We start from the raw sequence: 24063 nt of genomic DNA on the forward strand, positions 1-24063 counted from the left end.
CCTCTGGATTGATTCCACGAGGTAATAGGCTATGCAACTGGAATCCATGCATTTTCACAGAATTATTTTTGGAATCTGATCCCTTATCATACTTGTTCGTTCGTACTCGTCGCTCGACTTATCGTGACTAAATTCAAGATGGCGTCAAACGGTAAAATTCCTTAAGGTACTGTCTGTATAAATCGTCTTGTAAATAAACTACCAGTGCTTTTTCAAAGTTCTCTATGTCTCGTTTTAAATGTCAAGGCCCTCGGAAGTCTACCAATGAAGTATGGAGCTACTTTGAGCCTCGTAAATGTGTAAAACAGTGATTTATTTGCATGGCTAGGCCGATGCCCGAGGCACCACAACGAAACACTGTGTTGGTAGCATTGGTTAACTAGCGCCAGATTTCTGAGTGCAGGGGACAAGCCGAGGTGAGCTATGAGACATACATTCACACTCGGTATCATGTTTCAACACACTTTAGGTCAAAATCACACCGGAATTATCCTTTAAACAGAGCGGTGCTTTGCCCGAAAATAGTTCCAAATCTAAATTGGTCTAGTAAATCCCTTCGTGTTAATTAGGGCCCGAGCACCGACCTATTGTTTTTGGAAAGATTATTATTATTATTATTATTATTATTATTATTATTATTATTATTTTTAGTTCACCTTTTTGCTATTTTTGAGGTGGTTAACATGGATGAAAAGTCTTGGAATTTGGCACACACATCTGCTATCACACTGGCTACACAGGCATAAAGGCTTGGCCCCGGGCGTGGCCCAGGGACTCAGTAGCGCCCCCTTAGGTGATTGATCCAGTGGTTGGCACATACTTTCAGCTAGACACACCAAATTTGGTAGGTGTGTGTATCTCCCCAAGATGAATAACTTTCGTATGGACAATGCATTAGCCACGCCCAACAGGAAGTGAGATATTTGGGATTTTGTGCGGACTAAAATGCGATGAATTCTGATGCCCAAAGAGGTGTTTCCCATCAGTGAAAACGCATGAAATTTGGCACACATGTCAAGAGGTACCGTGAATACACAGGGGAAAAGCCTTGGCACCGGGCGTTGTCCAGGAACTCCATAGCGCCCCCTTATGTCACTGTGACTTGTGGTTGGCATATAGTTTTTGGTGGGTGTATGTAACTCCCAAAAACAAACAACTTTTGTATTAACATGCCATTAGCCACGCCCACAGGAAGTGAGGTAATTGAGATTTTGTGCATTGTGGACATGATCAATTTTAACGTACTCCTCCTAGACGGTTGAACCGATTCATGTCAAAGTTGGTATACATGACGCCGAGATGTTCCTGATTATAAATTGTGAAGCTTTTTTTTTGATATGTTGTAATTTGACGAAATGGTGACATTATTAATTTTAATACCCTTCCACATAAACAATAAATGTGTCATAACTCACCATGCATGGCTTAAAATGTTTTAAATTTCACAGGTCATTGAAGACCATGTTAATGATAATATTCACATGCCCATAATGCATGTTTGGCATAGCGCCACCAACTGGCAACAGAAAGAATGACAATTATACTGATGCCATATGATCAATTTGAACATACTCCTCCTAGACGGTTTGTCAGATTCATTTGAAATTTGGCAAATATTATGCCAAGATGTCACTGATGTTAAATTGTGAAGGGATTTTTGATAACTTATATATTTGATATGATTTTAATATCTCACCACATAAACAGGAAATGTGTCATAAATCACAGTGGATTGAATGAATGGTCTGAAACTTCTCAGGTTAATAGATATCATGATTATGATGATATCCAGACACCCAATGGGCCTGCCTGACATAGCGCCACCACCTGGCCAAGCAGGAAATGTGCTAGAAATGGACAATGCCTTAAGTGATTGATCTGAAACTTTATAAAATATCAGACATCATTATTGTGATGATATTCACATTCGTAATTCACAGGCCTAGCATAGCGCCACCATCTGGCCAAGCAGGAAATGTGCCAGAAATCCCCTATGCTTTGAATAAATGGTCTGAAACTTCTCATGTTAATTAATATTATAATTATGATGATATCCAGACACCCAATGGGCCTGCCTGGCATAACGCCACCACCTGGTCAAGCAGGAAATGTGCCAGAAAATGGACAATGCCTTAAGTGATTGATCTGAACGTTTACAAAAAATTTGGATATCATTATTGTGATGATATTCACATGTGTAATTTCCATGCCTAACATAGCGCCACCATCTGGCCAACCAAAAAGTGTATCAGAAATGTTCTTTGCTTAAAATGAATGGTCTGAAATTTCTCAGGTTAATATATATTATGATTATGATGACACCCAATGGGCCTGCCTTGCATTGCGCCCCCACCTGGCCAAGCAAGTACATGTGGCAGAAAATAAAATACAAAAACAAATAGCACACGCATCAAATATGTACATTTCACAAACGCACCACGTTTTGCTTTGTTGGATTCCGACATGTCACGGGTTGCGGCCCGCAGGTGCTCGGGCCCGCCATTGCCGCTTGCGGCTATATTTTGCATTGATATTTGTACTCGATGTGAATGTACAGGTTACGAGAAATAATTATAAAAAATCTTGAGTTATTTGATTCACTTTTGCAACGACATGCTAGCTGGAATCGCCGGGTTACAGCGACTACGCTAAGCTAAAGCTAACCGGGCCGTTTCTAGATAAGGACAATGGCTGGGTCGGCTATAAAACGCTCACTGATCCAACTCTAGGGACTGCGGGGAGTGACCCAATTTCACCTAGGGGTGGCGTATTCCTTTAACTTTGTATTTATGTGTAAAAAGAAAACAGAAAACGCCAACTGATTTTCCGCCATGTTTTTTTTGAGGGAGGAGTCAGATTTATTACTGTGTTATGATTCGCACCATATTTTTATTACTGTAGTTTGACCATTTTTTACCATAATTCATAGCGAAACCACAGCAACATACTGTATTCACAAATACAGTACACATTTTCCCCAAAAACAGCAGTGATGCTGTGAAAATCACAGAATCTTGTTACAGTGTACTGAATTAACAAAATATCTAAAAATGATACGAGGCTACTTCTTCACACCATCCTCCCATCCATTTACCGTGGAGGGTAAAGGTACTGTTAGTTCACCCTTTTTAAGCTTGTGGAGATTGTGTTCCCACATCATTAACAAGGTTGGATCGCTGTATATTGAACGAATTATGTGTTAGATTTTAGTGGTTTTCTGTACTGTATGTCATTCTTTTGGTTCTTTGTTTAATACCACAGAAATGGCGGGAACAGGACGTTTATTGTAAGCAAACAGAATGTTGTCACCTTACAACAGCAAATGGTGTACCTAACTAATCGTTCCCCCACAAGAGACATCTTAATTGAATAAGGCTATATCACTACCCGTTTCCCCCCTCCAATTTGACCCCAGACGTGAATGTACTGTACAGTATATTCTGGCATTATAATTAGCCAGGAGTTTACTAGATCTTTGCTTCATCATTACCTTGGCTTCACTTTGCAACACTGTGCTGTGCTTACAACAGGGCTACCATAACTCTGTTGTTACATCCAGAATAAAGAACTATTCTTTCGCAAGCCAGCCTCAAGTTTTTACTTGCTCTTAACTACACTGGAATCTACTTGGTCAAAGGTGTCTCCATTTGGAATCAAGGAGACAGTTTTAATATGATTCTTCACATGTATCAATGAATGTTTACTTCAACAACAAAGCGGAAGTCGCTCCCACTTTTGACACAAGGCCTTATGACTTGGTTTTTTGCAGCTTGACAGTGCATGTTATTAGGAGCAGGTTCAGAGCATCTTAGAATTTGAGAAGCACTTTGCTGATTTGGCATCCATCAAGCTTGTTGTCGGCTATTTGTGTTTTCTTTTTGGTTAAATATTGATATTGCATTATTGCATTGCCTCCAAAGTAGTGCCACTAGCTCTGATGTAGAGAATGTCATTCTCACATTGCAAAATGACATTGTGATCGAATCCAGAAATTCCCCTGGCCTGGTTACTTTTATAGAGCCCAAACTTTGTAGCACCTGCTGAATGACGATCCACCTCAATTGATGGATTCTCTTGCTATGTATGTTTGTTGTGAAAATTGTCAAATGTTTCAGTGGTCTTACTGGGACATACCACAGCCATACAACCTCATGAACAACAACCATAATCATTCACCCTCTTTAGATTATCACCCCAGTGGGAGCAGCAGTGAACCGTACACTCATCGCTAAATGTTGGACAATTATCACAAACTGTTGGCCACATGGGAAGATTGACTGGAAAGAACTCTTTGCTCTGCAATCCTTGTTTTTCTCATGTCCTCTCAGGACTGTGTGGTCTGAACAAATACCCATGCTTTTAGCCCTCTCACACACTGAAGGGGAGGCTGGCAGTGAGTCAGGTCAGGAGAGCTTCACCCATGCCCAGCTCTTCTTCAGCCCTTTTGCTGCAGGCGTCTGCCAAACTGCTGCTTCTGTGGTGGCAGTGGCCAGAGGCAGTGATGGCTGAGGTGGCAGAGAAGGAGCAGAGCTGTTTGCGTTGGGACCAACCGAAAGGAATTGACGACCGTGGCCTCTCTCAGAATGGAGACGTGGTCATTGGAGGGCTCTTTGTGGTGCATAACCAGCCACCTACTCCAGACCTAAGCTTTACCAGGCACCCTGGTCAAGAGCCCTGTTTTAGGTAAGTCTGTAAGGTGAAAAGTGCAAAGACTGATACAACTACATTTTACCAAATACAGGGTTTCCTGTAAAGATTTTCATAATGTCCTCTGCTCATCTTGATTTATCATATACAAACTACTCTGTGTTTTATTTTCTATTTTTGTGTAATGTACATAACTGTTATGTTTTATGTATAATCTGACCACTCTGCAATATGCGTAAATTAATGTCATGGTACACTGAATGTAAAGAATTAACTCAGTTCTTGTAATACTTGAAAAGTACTATGAAAAATTGGGACCTTTATTGTTTTCATGATTTTGAACTAATTATTTATCTTGTTTCACCTACTACTATGTCAAAGTATGTGATGATTAAGTTTCATGTTTCATCCTTTTTCATAAAATGTATGCATCAACATGATTTTTGCTCCACAGACATCAGATGAAAAGTGATGCTGTCTTGAGTATCACCCTGACCTGTCACTAAATCCCTAACTCTTTGAAATGATAATTGTAGAATAATGTGGGGTCTGTGCATCATGCCCCAATGATGTAATTTAGGACAATATACATTTTATAACCAACAAAATGAGTATGTTCAGGACCTACAACTGTTATTTTCTGTGAATATGTACTGGATAAATGTGTTGTCTGTGAGGTGCTATAATGAATATGGAATATGGATGCTTTTTTCCTCTTCTATATATCCTGTGTAAACTTTTATGCTTTAAATCTGTTTGTATGTATTGGTATTTATTGATTGGTAGTCATTTGTGGTATTTGTTAGTAATTGCTACTAAACTCGGAATATTGACAAATCATGTTTGACACATATTTATGAACATGTTGAAAGGTGGACATTGCTGTGAATAGTCTTCCTGCAAATGCATTCTGTGAAATGTTTATTTTTGTAAACCATATTATTAAAGTATTATATAATATGCACTATGGCCTTATGTGGACCCCCACCCCCCTTAAAATCCTACCCCGCATTCCATCTATATGCAAATGAGGGGTAATATGAAATATATTGGGATTAGTCAGGAATATGTTGCCAAGAATTAATTATATTACAATATAATCTTAAACTTTAATTTATTCATGTTAGTTTGCAGAAAGAGCCTTACCGTTGGGCCCATGCTTTGGTATTTGCTGTTGAGGAGATAAACAGGAACCCCTACCTCCTCCCAGGAGTGCGGCTGGGCTATCAAATCTTAGACAGCTGTACTCGTTACCCCTGGTCAGTACGAGCAGCAATGTCTTTGATCAGCGGAGGGAATCATTCATGTAAGTCTACTGGACCTGTGCGTGTTATTATAGGGGATGCATCTTCTACTCAAACTATCATGCTGTCCAGAATCCTCAGCCCTCTGCAGGTGCCACTGGTGAGTTTCCAGTTGAAGCACAATCACGTTTCTATACATTGAAGATTGCTGTATCATGGTAGAATAACAATTGGTGGAAATATAAACAGTAATTGATCAAATTACATGGTAGAATTACAAACTAACTGTTCTGGAAGTTCATCTGTGGAGCTGTGACAAGCTAAGGGTTACATATTGTTATTAAACTGAATGTCAAGAATATTTCCACATAAATGTTTGCATAAAGACTGTTGACTGGTACAGACTATTGGAACAGCCTTACCAAGGTGTAACTGAAGCTCTGTTTCTACAGATCAGCTATCAAGCCAGCTGTGCCTGTCTGAGTAATAGACGAGAGTTCCCCAACGTTTTCCGCACAATTCCCAGTGATGTTTATCAGGCTCGCACCATGGCCCACCTTGCTGAGCATTATGGGTGGACTTGGGTGGGAGCTGTGGTTGTGAATAACGACTATGGACTACTGGCAGTGCAAGCCTTCCGAGAGAGGGCACAGGGCACTGGGACATGCCTGGCTTTTTTTGAGACGTTAAACCGCGAGACCTTGGCCCAGGACGTGGATCGGGCAGCAACTACTGTACAGATGTCTTCAGCACGGGTGGTGCTGGTGTTTGCCTGGTACACAGATGTGGAGGCACTGCTGCTGGAGCTTGCCCGCAGGAACGTGACCGGTAGACAGTTCCTGGCCAGTGAGGCCTGGAGCACCAGCTCATACCTACTCAATAACCCTGCCCTGAGAACTATTGGGAATGGAGTCCTGGGAGTGGCCATTAGGAGTGCACCCATCCCAGGACTAGAGGCACACTTGCGTAAGCTTCATCCCTCCCAACACCCTGGAGACGCCCTTCTGAGAGACCTTTGGAGGGAGGAGTTTGGTTGTGACCCTGACAGTGAGTCTGGTCCTGACTCCTTACCACCCTGTAGTGGGACAGAGAGTCTGGAAGGGGTGCAAAGCACCTTCACAGATACAACTTATCTTCGGGTGACTTATAATGTATATCTGGCTGTGTATGCTGCTGCACATGCCTTCCACTCTCTACTGTTGTGCAGTCCAATACACACAGAGATGAACACTAGCCAGCAGTGCTCCAACGACTACAATATCAGTGCGGCTGAGGTGAATATTGATTCTCTCTGAAAGTGACACCCAATGACAGCGGTTCCCAAACTTTTTTCCCCGCGGACCACCTTCTACATCCTGACTCGGCTCGCGTACCCCCACCATCCACCTGTGTCCTGTTTCTCTCGCTTCTCCTCTTTGATCGCTTTAATTAGGCCTTTTGGACAGTGTCCCTGTTTTTAGCCAGTTTTCCATGTTTACGCAGACTTCTACCTAGCCTATACTTCAACAAAACTAACGCACCAGATATTCTGGCTGCCCGCAGGAAATCACATGTAGCCTATTGTGTGTAGCTTATTTTTTAATGAAAACATACCCTATTATAGAGTTTACAAATGATTTCCTTTAATTTCACGTTTCCATATCATTATAACCCGATTCGAAATTATGTATTATTTATGAATTAATTAGAGTATTAATTAATTAATCATTTTTAACTCCTTTCCGCCATTGCCCTTTTCATCTCGCGTACCCCCTAGTGGCAGCTCGCGTACCACAGTTTGGGAATCCCTGCCCTATGACATTATTCTTATAGTTATCAAAGCTAGAGCTATATGTAAAACAGTGTTTTTTACAGTTATTGTCGGAGGTGTGGACAGGCCTTTACAGTCAGCATGTGCTTTTTTTAAGATTTTGCAACACCTCAGTCAAGTGAATTTCACCACTCAGCTCGGGGAGAATTTTGTCTTCCATGGTGGGGACATCCCAGCTGTCTATGACCTTGTGAACTGGCAGGAGGCCCCCAACGGAGTGCTGAAGTACATCACAGTTGGACGTGTGGAGGGATCCAAGCTGCATCTGGAAGATTCAGCCATCTGGTGGACAACTGGATCCCAAGTAATAACATTTTAAACTATGCCTTACTTCATAAAGTTAAGCATAATAAACTCAAATAGCATTTCAGTCATTCCATATTCTACTGTTTTGACAAGGTGCCAGTATCTGTATGCAGCGAGTCCTGTCCTTCAGGAACTCGAAAAGCGAGTCGGAAGGGGGAGCCAATCTGCTGCTTTGACTGCCTTCCCTGTGCAGACGGAGAGATCAGCAACACAACTGGTGAGGATACAACATTCAGAGATATTGCTTGGTGCATGATTTGCATAGTTCATAAACACTTATCACAAATGTCTACAAGAATTATATTGTCTTATATTAGGGGATAAAAAGGACAAATATGGAGGAATATATTACATTTTACAACTAAATGTCATTGTCTTGTTTGCATCCTAAGATTCTCTGACTTGTGATCGCTGCCCTCTGGAGTTCTGGTCCAACGATCAGAAGAACATGTGTGTTCCTCTCACTGTGGAGTTTCTCTCTTTCACTGACGCCATGGGCATCACTCTCACAACTGTTGCTGTGTCAGGTGCTGTGATGACAGCAGCTGTAGCTGTTGTGTTTCTGTACAACAGACACACACCCATTGTGAAGGCCAACAACTCTGAGCTCAGCTTCATGCTCCTGATGTCACTCAAGCTGTGCTTCCTGTGTTCTTTGTTGTTCATGGGTCAGCCAACAGACTGGTCATGTCACATTCAACAAGCAGCTTTTGGGATCAGTTTTGTCTTGTGCATCTCCTGCATCTTGGTAAAGACTATAGTGGTCCTGGCTGTCTTTCGGTCAGCAAGACCTGGGTCTGATTCTGTGATGAAATGGTTTGGACCAGGTCAACAAAGAGGCAGTGTTTTTCTCTTTACCTGTGTGCAAGTGGTTATATGTGCTGCATGGCTATCTTTGAAACCTCCTCAGCCTCACCGTAACATTGGGCTTAAAATCATACTAGAATGTACAGTAGGATCAGTGGCAGGGTTTGCAACATTACTTGGCTACATTAGTCTGCTGGCAGCCATTTGTTTTTTGTTGGCATTTTTTGCTAGGAAACTTCCAGATAATTTCAATGAGGCCAAGTTCATAACCTTCAGCATGCTCATTTTTTGCGCCGTGTGGATTGCTTTTGTTCCTGCCTATGTGAGCTCACCAGGGAAGTATGCCATTGCCGTGGAGATCTTTGCAATTCTGGCATCCAGTTTTGGCCTTCTTCTTTGCATATTTGTCCCAAAGTGCTTCATAATCTTACTCAGGCCAGAGAAAAATACAAAGACATTTCTAATGGGGAAGACACAGACTCAACAATAAAATATTGAAAACCTCAGTCCTCTTGTGGCGACGGGCAAGAGGCCAATATTTAAAAATGTTATATTAAAACAGAGTCCAGTCAATCACTATATATGTGCATGTGTTAACATTATTCAGAATGTAATTTCTTATTGTTCATAAATAAAAAGATTATACTTGAAAAAGTACCATTTTTAACTTAGCACTAACTTTGCAACCAGGAGGTGATTTCCTAGATTGCATATCCCTTTGTGATAGAGGGTGCATGTGACGTCAGAGGCAGATTGTGTGTGGAAACATTTCAGTCTCCTAAATGTTTTATGTGTGTATCATGTCTTGTTACTGTAGAAATGATTTGTAACTTTGAAAGTTAGCATAAGCAATTGCACAGACAGTAGTAAAGAGTCTTTATTGTCCTATAAGGATATTCTTTTTCACACACATTATTTACATTCCATGCAGGATATACACAGCCTCACATATATCACATATAACATAACACCCCCCCCCCCCCGCCTAGTTTCCCTCCCTCCTTAACACAATACAAGCCAAAAGGTGGACAGTGCAGACAAACATAAACACAAAGAATAGGGGGGGATGGATGATCGTCACAGGAGTTTGTTAAGTGCAGTGATAGCTGAGGGTACAAAACTTTTCTTAAAGTGCACTTTTTCCAGTCCAGGGCTCTGTATCTGCGGCCAGATGGGAGTAGGGTGAAAAACCGGTTCAGGGGATGGTCAGGGCTGCTTGCTATGGTGCGGGCAAGGCATGTGGTGGCTGTGTCATTTGCATCAGTGAGGCTGGGGGTGGGAAGCTGTATTATCTTGGATGCTAGGTATGAGATTTTAATGAGTGGTGTGTTCCTTTAAGTTTAAAATAAAAGTGTTTAAATTGAACTTTATTTCCTGGTCCTTAACTGAAATATATTTTTAAAAAAATCAATAATTATCGATATCGACTGATATGAAATACTTATACCGTGATACAGTTTTCAGCCATATCGCCCAGCCCTAATACACACACACACGCACGCATTCAGGCACACGTGGACACGCATACATACATACACACACTCAAGCACACACACACACATGCATACCTACAAACAAACACACACACACATGCATTCACGCACACGTGGACACACATGTATACATACATACACACACTCAAGCATGCACAACAATGTAAATAAACAATGTAACATAACACTGTAAAAAAAAATGTTTTTTTCTTTTTCTCACTCATGGAATGCACAGAAGCAGTTTTTGTTCTTGTTTAGGCACAGGTGAACATCACATTTTGTACACTTGATGCTAGCGTGGCCCGTGCACTTAGGGAATTTGCAGCGTTGCCGCACACTGTCGATTTGCGGTCAGTGACCAACAACATCAGCACGGACATCTTGTGTGGGAATAGCCTTGGTCCCCTGCGGTGCTTCTTCTTGAACTCTCGCTCCACGTCAGACGAAGGCCGCCCCCTCTTTTTGGCCGACAGATCTTTGCCTTGCATGCAGAGCTAGGCCTGTTCAATGGAAAGCTTGAAAGCCAGCAAGTCCTTCTGCTTCTTCCGTGGAACATTCATATTGTCACAATAGTTGCCGATAGAGCAACCAGCCGTTGACAACCACCATGTCCACGAAGTAAAGAAGAAAAAGGTGGTAGTACTTCTTAGACCTGATGTGGATGCGGTAGTAGGCGATTAGTGCATCAACACCACCCATGAACTTGTTATAGAGGGTGATGATGCTAGGACATTCCACAGACACTTTTCTCCTTTGCTTTTTGTCCCACCTCTCTGTGAAGGAAACAGGCTGGGCACTTGCAAAAGTTCTGGCAACAATCATCCCTCTGTTGTCAAACCATTTGACAGCGCTACTGTCACCTCCACACGGTCAACAACAGCCTGTTGCTCCCCAAATGTCCCTCTTCCCTTCTTTTTGAGCTTTTTGTCTTCGCTGAAACTGCAGCCTCGCAGGCAATTTTGCAACACAGTGCCAAGGGCTGGTATCCCCCTGTTTGCAAGAGCTACAAACAAATCGAGCGAGGAAAACCAGTTATCAAAGTACAGCAGGTGGTTGACAGAGCCTTCAATAACTTGTGCAAGTTTTAGCACGATGTTCCTGCTTGTCCCGATGTCTTGTGAACCTGGTGGAGGATCAGATTTCCCTGCATAAACATCAAATGAGTGCACCAGGCCTTTTGTGTCAAACAAAACAAAGATTTTGTATCCCCATTTGTACAGCTTTTTGGAGATGTACTGTTTAAGAACAGATCTGCCTTTGAATGGCACCATTTGTTCGTCAATAGACAGCATCAGTGCCTGGTTTGCAGTGAGATGCTATCTAACCATTCCAATGTGGTTCTCCACACTGTTTTTTTTAGCGTGAGAGCTCATAGACCAGTTGCACATTTTGATTTTTTTATCATGTAGGGCGGCTAATTAAACACAATGCCTGGAATGCGTCAATAGAATGTGTTACTTTTTTATGTGTTGGATGGTGGGGGTATGTGAGCCGAGTCAGGATGTAGAAGGTGGTCCGCGGGAAAAAAAGTTTGGATATAGAGGGTTTAATCTCTCCTTTTCATCCATAAATAATATTTTGGGTTGGAGTAATTTATTAATTTTGTATCCTGCAAAGGTGTGTCGTGGAAATCATCCACTTCCCGAAACCTCCAATCCAACTAGCACTCTGATGTCAAAGACCCGAAGGAGAACACCAAGATGAGAAATGCTGAAGACTGTTGATCCTTTATTCACCGTATTGCAGTGAGAATACAATCCAAACAGCGTCAGGACTGAACCGTCAGGCAATAGAGTGATGAGTCGCAGCTGCTACCCCGATGAGATCTGATCTGAATGTGCCTGAGCTCTTTCTTTTATGCTCTCAGGGGCCTGAGAGGCGTTCCTATCACCAGGAACGTCACCAGGCCCCTTCCAGCCAATCAGAACGTTTTGGGACTTGAGATATTGGTGGAAAACCCTTCTCATCTAAACATTAAAAAATGTGTGTTGCTAGGCAGAATACATGTGACCAGGTTCTATGTGTAATCTGTTGCCAGGCAGGGTATGTTTTGATTTGGTTCTATGTGTCACTTCAACTTTGGTTTCACTTCCTCTCTCTGGAAGGTCCCTGCCTTTCCTCTTCTGCTAGCCCCTTCTATTTATGCCCTTCTGGTAAGTACCTTTCTCTCCCAGGCCCTGTCTTGTTTACTTTCACTCTTAGCCTTTGACAGTTCAAGTCTCATGACTTCCAGTAAATGTTGCATAACAGTTGCACAAACAATATTCCCATAGTAAATGGAATGTTTCTAATAAACCAGCATACACACACAAGTATTATTATTATGTCTAGATACAATCACCACATATTCCCCCCTTTGAGGCTAAATTAGCCTCACTATGCAGCATAAGCATTATTTAAACACAGGAGGGTGTCATAACCCCGTATATGGTCATGACACCTCAGGCTATATGCACATGAGTAAGTTACAGGGGAATGGCGTCTACTACTAAAAACCTTATATTAAACATGAAACCTTAAACCTTATGTCAGAACTAATAAGAATATGTGTCGGCATTACTGCCCTTATGTGAGTAAGTAGTAACATTAGTAAGCAAACCCTGAATGCCCAGATCAAGTGACAGAAAGACCAATTACTCGTTAAGAACGAGTTGTTAAATCTCCCCATTTGTTGAAAACAAATGGCTGGGACCCGAAACGGATTTGTCCCCCAAAGTGGCCTGAAACCTCATATATTTCAACCAGTCACTTTGCACACGAGGTTAAGTAAAACCCCATGGTTATGGCACTCAACGCACTTGGAATTGTATTAGGCATTGGTGCTAAAGCGAAGTTGCATCACAACTCCGCGGCCTAAGCCGTTACTCATCTATTCCCCACTCGGGCGCATTGCTCCTATGCAAACCTTATGTTTAAGATTATATGGTACATATATATATATATATATATATGGCCCTTTCTGGCCTTCATGCATCACCCCACCTTTTGTTACTCGCAACGTCATCCCCCTATTCCTCCGGAGTCCTCAGGGCATTCACACTAGCGTGAGAACGGGTGAGCGCACCGGCCGCAGGTGTGCTACACCGAGGGGATGGGCCGCCATGCTCTGCCTTAGGTTGCCCCCGCTGGCCAATAGGGTCATACCCGTCCTTGAGCACTGACCGCGCCACACACCTGCCACACCACTAGGCGGGCCAGATCCGACGTACGGTAAGTTGGGGCGAGGTGAGCACTTCAAGTAGCAAGCTTTGATTACATCCATCAAGGTTTGGATGGCCTTGCAGTTGAGGGCTAAACCCCATACAAAATTGAATCAAGATTTCTTAAGGCGACTTATTCGTATCAGGTCACAGCCCATAACCCTACTTTCTTGACTCTGTCACCTGGGCGTGCAGGCATGTGTCTTGTGAGTTACCTGTCAGTGTTGTGTATGTGAGTGTAAGTCAGTGTGTGTGTAGAGATGGGCGACTCGCAGGACCCCACCTCTACTCGTACACAACCTGGGGAGGAAACTCCTGCTCTTGCTCCAGTATTTGAGCGAGGAAGTCACTTTCCATTATACGACCCTCGTTGAACTCGTCTTCCATTATTCGTCCCACACTAGTTTGCACTAAAAGAATTCTCTCACTTTCATCCTCCCCACCCCATGGCGTCATTACATTCTGGACCATGAGCTGTCTAGCGACCACCTTGGAGCAAACCTTTCCACAACATTGAGTAATACAGCAAAACATTCCTACCACTAAGGCTGCTCCTAGCAATAACTTTCCCAGAAATGCTACAATCTTGCCCCCCCATGACCCAAAGGTGTCCGTTAGCCACCGGGTTACAGGGGCAAAGATTCCTGAGACATCCGGGATTTCATCAAACTTCAGTCCTTTTCCAGAGTTCACGTGGGCTTCCTTGTTTACAGCCTTGAGTCTGTTCATTGCGTTTGTGAAGTCGTCCATGTTCTCGCCTTCACCTGGGACGTTCCAACGATCGCGCACACTCCACCTTCCTTTGCCAGTATTCAGTCCACCGCTATCCTGGTTTCCATTGCCATTTTTGTAGTGGCGTTCAGCCTTTTATCAAACGCGTTGAACGCGTCTATAGTGGCATTCATGAACCGCAGGGCGTTGTAGTGGATGTAGTTGATCCATTGAACATTCTTGGCGATGCCTATGGATGCTCCGTATAAGGGAAGGGCGGCTTCAAATCCGGCGAGTACCTCGTCCCGTGCTTTGAACTGTCTCGGGACGTTGTGGGTTTGTCCGAACATGTCCTTATACACTCCATCATCAGCGTCTCTTCGGCTTCTCCTCAGGTTCCCTTTTATCGGTGTTTGCTGGTTGTCCCCTGGGCTGGTTGAGTTCAATGTTGAGTTGCATTCTGACCAGGGGACTATGTATGTTTGCTGGGCCAAGATGACCCTAGCACATTTTCCTCTCCAGTATTTTGGAAGGGTGTTTCGCAGCCCCCAACGTCTTCCACAGGCCCACCATAAGTCTGCCAACGGGATATCCTGTTCGTACATCCAACTCACGCTCAGCATTGTGGTGTTCACCTTGGCTCCAATCTCCTTCCCGTTGTCGCTATTCTCTACCAGGCGGAAGTAGAAGCTGTCGAGTTCGTGGACCCACTTTGCTGCACAGCGTCCTTCAAATGCTCCTACATCCTCCACACCTTCCTTGACTGTGTTTGCAGTGGGGCGTACATCAAAACACTCAAACTCTACATCCCCTGGAATCTCCTAGAGATGATGGGTTCTCTTTGTCACCCTGGTCCCCATGCCTGGGTAGTTCTTCCTGCACCTCGCCTCGTTCTGCTGGAGCTTGTGCGTTTTCTTTATCTGTTCTCCGGATAATGGGCCTATACTAGTCCACACTTTCCTTAACTCCTCGCTTCCCAGTCGCACAAGACATCCAAACGGGGAGAACTTGTCTTCTGCGTACTGCCTTCCTGACTCTTGGTAGACTACATCTTCTTCTCCAGTTCCTGGTGCTGGTAGTACTGTCAGTTTTGGTTTTACTGCCGAGCACACATAACACCCTCCTTCTGGTTTTACTGTCTTTGCTGTGTATTTGGCCCATTGCATCCATGAATTGTTCTCCCAAGCACCCAGAGCTTGGAAAGCATGCTTGTACTATTTACATTCTTACTCTCATTTTTGCTTTGAGTTATTGCATTGTCCAGCACCGGGATGTATTCGTTACTCCCCGATGCTTCTGGTTCTGGTGTGTGTATCTCATCTCCTGATCCTCCTATGTACAGAATAATGTCCGTGTCTAGGGCACTGTCGTCGAGCAGCTCCTCTCCATCTCCTCGCAGAACGTCATTGGGTGTGACGGTCCGCACTCCTTCAGTCGCTTTCGTCGTCTTCTGGGATGCCCTGGATGGGCCAGTCAAGGGCCTCTTCGAAGCCTCCAATCCAATGGGCACCGGGGGAACCGTCCCAGTCGATCCCTTGGAGTATTCGTCTTGTCCCTTGGCTGGTCCCTGGGCGGTCATCCCCGGAGTGGGGGCCGCCCGTGGCGTGCCCTGAGTCCGTCGGCCTCTCCACAGGCTCCACAGGAAGCCGCGAGCCTTGCTGAGGAGGTGTCCGGGGGGAGGCGTAAGGATACTTGGTAGTCTGAGGGCATCGAGGGCCTCGGCAATTTCTGCGGCATATGGCTGTGTTCCACTCTGGTCGTCAGCAGGGGCGTCGGCTGGGTATGGGTAATCCCAGTCGGCGTAGAAGTCCCCGAAGTCGATGGTGTCGTTCCCTTGCTGGTGTGGTGGTGACGATGGCGGTGCTTCTTCTTCCGGCCTCGGCGTTTCTTCGGCGTCGCTTCCTGTGAGGTTGGGTGTGGCCGCCGGCATCCTCCCCGGGGGAGTCTGGTGGGGGTCCTGGCAGGCTCTGGTCCCCGTCATCGTCCCCCGACTCCTCTGGACCTCTCGCTCCTTCTGGTGGCACCGCCCTGTAACAAGAGTTAAGGTGATACCACAAATCTGATCCTTGCACTCTTACCGCCCGGGGGGTAGCCTTGGTCACTATGTAGGGCCCTTCTGCCCTGGGGTCGAGACACATCTCTTAAACACCCTCAGGTACACCCAGTCTCCCACTTGGATCGGTCCTGGCTCGGTCCTCCGCTCCCGCGCTCTGTCTTCTCTTCTGCTCGTTGAAAACTGCCCTGTGAACTTGAGAAAGCTGTTTAATATAACTGCTCACTTCCTGTTCTAGAATTTCCAGCGGGGGCCTCTGATCCCCTCTGAACCGTGGCGTGGGCATCTCGTGCGGGGTCAGATGCGTGGTTCGATTTTTCTCACAACGCATTTTCATCAGCGCGATTAGTAGCGCGTCAACCCAATTTAGGTTTGGTAGAGTTGGATCGTCGTGCGCGCTTTGGACGATCTTCGCGATCTTATTCTTCAGCGTTCCGTTCGCTCTTTCGACCATCCCCTGTGACTGCGGGTGGTAAACACAACCAAACCGAGTCTTGATGCACAGCGCCTGTGCAATCTTTTTCCACGTGTTGGCCGTAAACGCTCGGCCATTGTCGCTGCTGATTATTTCTGGGATCCCAAACCTGGGTATCACTTCCCTTGCTAGGAATCGAATCACCGTTTTCTCGTCCTGCCCTCGGCTTGGACAGGCTTCTACCCATCGTGAGTAGCGACATATTATCACCAGTACGTGTTTGTATGTGTTCACCGTTCGACCCATGTCGATGTAGTCCATTAACAGGTGTTTGAACGGTCCCTCTGGGAGTGGCACGTGTCCCAGGGGCCGTGGTCCTATGCCTATTGTTATGTTGTTTCTGTAATTGTGTGTGGCACAGGTGTGGCAATTTCTTAGCACGTAATTGATGCGATCTTGAAGGTATGGGGCCCAAAACCCTTTGTCAAGTATCTGCCGTTTGACCTCCCCCTATGCGCAATGATCTACATCATGCGCATCATGGATGAGGAGATCAAGGAGCCCACTTGGGGCCACCACCCTTCCGTCATGGCTCCTCCACACCCCATTCCTGCCTTTCGACGCACCCCTCTCTTCCCATAACAATTTTTCGGCATTTGGTGCTGCATTTTGTGCGTCCTTGATAGCGCTAAGTGTGAGCATAGGATCCACAATTCTAAGTGTTCGTCCGTCAGGCAAGGTTCGGACCACTGGGGACTGTATCACTGTGTCGGTCGCTGTGAAATAGCGGTCAATACGCCGGCGGATGGTTGGGTAGGGGCGTTGGTCGGCTGGGCGAGTGGGGGGGGGGGGGGGGGATGGGGAGGGGGGGGTTGAGGGGGGGTGGGGTGTGGCTCTGGCATAGCGCACAACAAACGGGATCTATCTGTTGCTCGTGGTCGTCATCACACCATTGGGAGCACCACATACATGTATTGTAGGGGTAGGGGCATTTTGTAGGGCAAAGCATGCTGTGCAACGCCCTGTTGAGCAGTATTTTGTGTGGCTCGTTATCCTGTGGGGATTTAGGGGCTGTATTCGACTTCCTAGCCTCTAACGCTGCTTCCTTTGCTGCCTCATCTGTCTGTGCATTCCCTAGGGTAATGTAGTCCTGTCCCTTACAGTGCGCTTTGCATTTGCATATTGCCAGTGTTTTTGGACGCATCATGGCCACTAACAACAACTGAATCTGCTCTAGATGCTGAATTGGGCTCCCATCCGATTTCTTGAACCCTCTCTGTTTCCACTGAGCGCCATGCACATGGCAGACGTTGTGGGCATAGGCACTGTCTGTGTGTACGGTTGCATCCTGTCCTTCCGCTAAAGAGCAGGTTTCTGGACCTTTCATCTGCACTACGCTAAACCCTGCATGCGTCTTGTTGTCATAGTTATGGCTAGAGCCATCCACAAAGTAAGTGATCCCTTGGCTTAATGGCTCACTCTGCAGGTCTTCCCTCAGCTTGGAGAAGGCGATTGAGTCCGCCACACAGTCATGTGGCTCGCCCTCGTAATCAAGTGGGATGAGATCCGCCGGGTTTCCTGCTGTGTCACATGCCTTTATAGTGACATCTGGGCAGAGTGACAGATTGTAGTACCTCAACTGCCTCTGAGGCGTCACGCAGAATTTCCCTTGTTCCACCAACTGCGCTATTGCGTGACTGGTGTGTATCACCACTGGCCATCCCATGGTGATGTTGGAAGCTTTGACGTATGCCGAATATACCGCCTCAAGACCCTGGAAGCATGGTGGGTAGCCCTGGGCCACCGGGTCCAGCTTTGAGCTGTAGTAGGCAATTGCCTGTTTGCCGCGTCCATGGCACTGTGTTTGTGCCACGATTGCGGTCATGTACGCGTCTTTTCCTGCTTCCTTCCTGACCGACACGTACAGATAGAAGGGTCTTCCGTAATCCGGCTGTGCAAGTGCAGGTGCTTGCTGTAAATTCTCCTTTGATACGTTCAAATGCCTCATTTCCATCCACTGTCCATGTGAGATGGTTCCTCAGGTGGCTGGTTCCAGCTTGCACGATCATGGCTCGTAGTGGGGCTATCTTCTGTTCGTAGCATTCCACCCATTCGCTGCTGAATCCTATGAGTCCAATGAACGACATAATTTGCTTCACTGTGTTTGGCCTCGGTGCCTTGGTGATTGCCTCAATGTGTTCTGGGGCGATGCCCTTGTGCCCATGCGAAATTCGGCGACCCAAGTAGATCACCTGGGGCTGTGCAAATTGTAGCTTCTTCCTTGATGCTTTGTACCCCCCTTCGGCCAGAACGTGGACTGTATCTTTCTCACACGTTTCCTGGTCCGGTGAGCATACCAAGACATCGTCAACATACTGTAGAATCGTGCTCCGGCACATGATGTGTTTTAAGTCCTCCTTGAGCGCCTGGTTGAAAATGTGCGGTGAGTGCTTGAACCCTTGTGGGAGCCTTGTGTACTGGAACGTCTTGCCTTGATATTTGAATGCAAAGAACTCCCTACTTGCGGGGGCCACTCGTATGGTAAAAAATGCTTGAACCAGATCAATGGCGGAGAACGTTTTTGCGCTCGCTGGGATGTTGGTCATCAGTACGTTAGCATGTGGGACGTCCGCTGGATAGTCCTCAATGCGTTCATTAACGGGTCTGAGGTCCTGGACCATTCTCCATCGCACTCCGTCTGCCTTCAGCACAGGAAATATGGGTGTGTTGCACCTCGCACTTGGGACTTCCTCTAAGACTCCTGCTCCCAGGAGATCTTCAATCGTCCCTCTTATTCCTTCAGCTGCTTCTGGTGAAATGGGGTACTGTGGTTGGAAAGGCAGCGTCGCTCCTGGTTTCAGTCTGAACTCCACAGGGCTTGCTGACTTGACCAATCCTATGTCGCCATCTCCTTGTGACCATACCACAGGTGGCACCTGTCTCAATATTCTCTCTGTTCGTTCGGCGTCTGTCTCTGTCACCTCCTGTAGCATCATCATTTTCCAGGGGGTCGGTCCCGGCCTCCCTGTCTTCTTGTCCGTTTCGCTGTCTATGTAGTACCTCTTGTATTCTTCCCACTCTGGGTCAGACTTGTTGAGGGGCACATGGTTCTCCTTATCCCAGCATCGATATCCTATCCCTCCCAATAGGCCATGCATGCAGTATGGGTTGCCATAGGGGCATCCCTTAACGTAGGGTATGTCATGGACCTCCTCCAAGGCCATTTGTCCGCTATGATGCCCTTCCGGGGGATGTATTGCTGGTTGTGTTGCCCTCTTCTTGGGGCACCATGACAGATGTCGCATGTATGTGCTCCATTCCGCATCTTCTTTGCTGAATGGCACATGTCTCGTTTTGTCCCAGCAGCGGCGCCCCGCTCCTGGGAATAGGCGGTAAAGACAGAATTGATTCCCATATGGACATCCTTTAGCATAGGGTATCTCCTCTGTCTCCTGTGGTTCTGTGTCCATGATCTCGATCACTTGTGGGACTCCCCACACGGTGACCGGGTTGTCCAACTTTATCCTGAACATTGGCTCTCCTTCACAGCTTATGGCCGTTTGGAGTCGGTCATTCCCTGTGTCTTTCCATTTGATGCACTTGGCCTCGAGCATCACTAGGCCCATTTCTCTTGCCCTGTGACCTCTGGCCATTCTCAGGGTGATGTGTGGCATTGTTCCGGGCATGTCAAAGATCACACCCAGATTCCATCCTTCCACAAATTTCACCTCAGCGGCCACTCCTTCCTTGGCCACTACTAGTGCGCGTATGTCAAGTGGGATGCGTCCCCACTTACTCACTTCCTTATTCCATTTCTCCTCTCTTTCTTTGCTTGGTGTTTGGTCGAATTTTATCGTACAGTGAAAAGGGCATCTTGGCGCCCTCAGTCGAGCATGAAGGCTGCTTATTTGAAAAACATGCTCGTTGTAGACCACTCGCTCTATGTTTGGTTCCAATCGTCCGATCCAGTAGACCTGATGAGTTTCAGTTTGAGATGGGGCGTTAATTCTTAGGGCCATTTGGGTTGCCAGTCCTGTTATCTTTACTCCTGTTGGGGAACACTCAATTTGGAGTCTTAGGTTGCATAGTGCATCCCGTCCCAGTAGGTTGACGGGCATGTGTTCTGCTATTAAGACTGGTATCCTGATTTCCTTGTCTTCTATTTGGATTGATACTGGGGCTGTCATTGGAATTAGCTGCGTTTTTCCCGAGAAACCCACTGTCTTCATAAACTTTCCTGAAGACCTGGGGAGGTGTTGGGCATCTTTTGGGTGAAGACAAGTATACGTTGCCCCTGTATCCACTAAACATTTAACTTCCATGCCCTCGATTAGAACCTGCAGCATTGGTTCTGCGTCAGCTCCTTGCATTTGTCCTCGATTTGCCTGTCCTCCTTGGTTGTTCTGGCCTCTGGCTTTTGTTGGGCAATCCCTGGAGATGTGTCCTGTTCCTCCGCACATCCAACATTGAATGTTGTTTCCTTGGTTTTGCTGGCCTTGGTATTGTCCTCTTCCGTAGCCCCCTCGGCCTTGTCCTCCTCTTCCCTGGCGGAATCCTCCTCTACCTCTTGGCTGGTACCATTGTTGTCTTCGTTGCTGTTGTTGTGGGGGTCCATATGGCGCTTGCTGCCATGTCTGCATCATGGGCTGGGCAGGCTGTGGTTGCATCATTACTGGCTGCTGCACCATGGGTTGTTGTACCACTGGTTGTTGCGGCTGCGGGACAGGGGCTGTAGTGGGCATCACTGGAGCTTGGGTGGCTGCCTTCTTTGCCCCCTTTGCCTCCTGGAGCTGGACATGGGTCAGCTTTCTTGTAGCCTCCTTTTCCTGCTGCTCCTCCTTGTCTTTCCCTTGTCTGTACAGAGTTACCTGGTGCACCACTGCCATCCTGAATTCCTCTTTGGGCATGATTGCCAGGCGCCAGTCGTTTTCCAGCTGTGTTCTTACTTCTCTTGGCAATGCCTCCATGACTGCTCTCCTAAACTGCATGGTGGCTGGACCTGAGTCCTCTGTCCATTCCTGTGCTGCCTTTTCCACGAAGGCTGCAGGATTATCACTGTCTTTGAGTTTTTCTATCCAGACGGCCGAGGGGCTGTACTGGTTGGGGTATGCCGCCCGCAGGGCCTTCCACACACGGGGTCGGATTCTGTCGAAGCACCAGGCGTCCAACTTGGCATCCGTCATCAAGTACCCTAGCCCTTCCTTGTCCAGCACGGCCTCCGTGTCCACTTTCCCTAGTATCAGGCTGAGCAAACACTTCATGTCTCCCACTGCCAGGTCTCGGCCTTGAGTTTCCGACTCTAGCTTGTTTATCCACCGGCCCGCACCCTCGTGTAGGACAGGAAGCCGTGCGATGAGGCCGCTTACGTCTGAGTGGGCCCACGGCTGATAGTGGGCCCCTCCATTCTTGGTTATCAGCGGGGCCATTACAACTGTCTCCTCCTCATCTGATTCTTCTGGGACGGCTTCCTTTCTTTATTTCTCCTTTCGTGCTTTCTCTCTCCTTTTTTCCCTCCTTTTCCAGTTTCTCCAGCTCCTTCTTGTTCTCCTTCGCCTGCCTGTGGTCTTGCTCCTGCCAGTTCTTCCAGGGCCACCCGTCCCTGTTCCTTTCTCCTCTTCTTCTGTCGCCTTGTCCCACTCTTCCATGACCGTCTGCAGGTAGCACCACAGGGTTATGCATTCTTTTCTGTGCCTCTTCTCCTTTGTCCAGGGTCTGTTCTGTTCCTTGGTCCCACTGTTCCGGTTCTCCTGGGGCGTTTGTGAGGAGCCTGTTTTCCTTCCAATGCTCGCTTCTGCCTGCCTCTCCCACCTGTTCCTCTGTGTCCTCCTCCCCCCACTCTCCGTTCTGCCCCGCGCTCTCAGGGGGTTGTCCCGGAGGTGTTAACCCAGTGGGGGACGACGGTGTCAGGTCGATAAGGGGTGTCGTTGACCGTGCAGACGCCGGTCGGGGTGACGGTGGCTCTGGTCGGGGGTTAGCCTGTTTCCGTCTGATTCTTTTTATTTCCTTCAGCACCTCCCTGGCAGGTTCCTTCCAGTGTGATTCCCTTCACCACCAGTGGGGCCTGCACTGCCAAGTGCACTGTTGGGGCCTGTGGTCCATAGACTGGTGCTTGTATCGCCAGGGCCCGTGGGTCTCTTTCTTCCAAGCGTCGGATTATCTCCCGCACATTGTCTTCCTCTCGTGGCACCTCCGGGTATAGTTTGTCTTTTTCCCTGTATGGGGGAGGACGTAGCTCCTCCATGGGTGGAGCCCCTGGCTCTGATGTTTGGGTCAGAGCATCCAGTTCTCTTCTTGTGGGCTGTAATTGGGGGCATTTTTCTGTAATGGGCGTTGTGGGCGGCGTGTCATTCTGGTCAGCCCTCTGCCTTCTCTTCCTTTCAGATATTTTAGCGAAGGCCTCCAGAGTATTCAATTCCCTCTCTCTTTTTTCCTGCCTCCGTGTGTTTTTGCCATAGCCCTTGTAATTCATGATTTTCTCCCTCATTTGAGCAATTATTGTCGGGTTGAGTGACCCCTCTTTTGGCCATGCTGTGTGGTCTCCTTTGTATCTTAAGAACCACTTATGGTTGATGCTCTTTATGTCTTTCTCAGCAATGGCATTCTCCTTCACTACTTCCTCCAGGGGTGTCATTACTCTGGTCGCCATTTTCTTTAGAGGTCGGCGTCTTTGGTGAAATGGTAGGTTCTATTGCCCCACATAGACCTGAAGTAGTCTTCTTCAAACTCCCTGTTCTTTCTCCCTATGGCTGCGCTTGAGGGAGTCCTCTCTGTCTTGCTTCTCTCTCTCCCTCTGGCACCTGTTCGGGTCCTTTTCTTCCCAGTCCAGTCGAAGGTCGCTCACTGTGTATAGTATGGTGTCCCTTACTGTTCCCCAGTCTACGAGGACGGTGTTTAATTCAGCCCTTCCTCCCTCGAGTACCTCTCCTCTATTGTTTATGGCGCTCACGCTCCACCCTCTGTTCCCGCTTTCGGCGACCCTTATTGTCCACGTCTCTTTTATTTCTGAGCCGTCAGATGTGGCCCCTTCTTCACTCCCGGCTGCTTGGGGCTGTGCTCCCTCCGGCTCTTTCCGTGGCAGGGTAAAAGGGGTCAGCCCATACACCAGGGGAAGTGTTGCCTTCTCGTCTATTTCGTCCCGATACTTGCACCTGAAAGGGAATCTGCACTCAAAGGGGAACCGCCCTACGTACCCCACTTGTTCTTGATCTTCTCGGTCTCGGATGCTTATTTTCCAATCGTGTTCGCCGTACTCAGTGATATCTTTCCTACCTGCTCTATCACTGTCTGCAGGGCCAATGGCGCTACGCGGGTGCCTAGCCTCGAGTGGGTTCCTCCGTATTTGTCAAAATGGTCAATATGAACTGAATATTTATCCCT

The 24063-nt window shown here is 46.8% G+C and overlaps 1 protein-coding gene across 1 annotated transcript; it reads left to right on the forward strand.

Moving 5' to 3' along the window:
• Positions 1 to 4420: 4420 nt before the first annotated feature.
• On the forward strand, positions 4421 to 9304 carry LOC143122260 (extracellular calcium-sensing receptor-like). The gene is made up of 6 exons (XM_076283115.1): positions 4421 to 4683; positions 5775 to 6051; positions 6344 to 7165; positions 7799 to 8005; positions 8101 to 8224; positions 8400 to 9304. The coding sequence occupies exons 1-6, from the start codon at positions 4421 to 4423 to the stop codon at positions 9302 to 9304; spliced, it is 2598 nt and encodes an 865-aa protein (XP_076139230.1).
• The last annotated feature ends 14759 nt before the right edge of the window (positions 9305 to 24063 follow it).

This window comes from Alosa pseudoharengus, unplaced genomic scaffold (genome assembly GCF_046254945.1).
Source record: "Alosa pseudoharengus isolate Yale_2024_CS ecotype anadromous, Long Island Sound unplaced genomic scaffold, YU_APseudo_1.1 YU_APseudo_1.1_scf_13, whole genome shotgun sequence".
Classification (NCBI taxonomy): Eukaryota; Metazoa; Chordata; class Actinopteri; order Clupeiformes; family Clupeidae; genus Alosa; species Alosa pseudoharengus.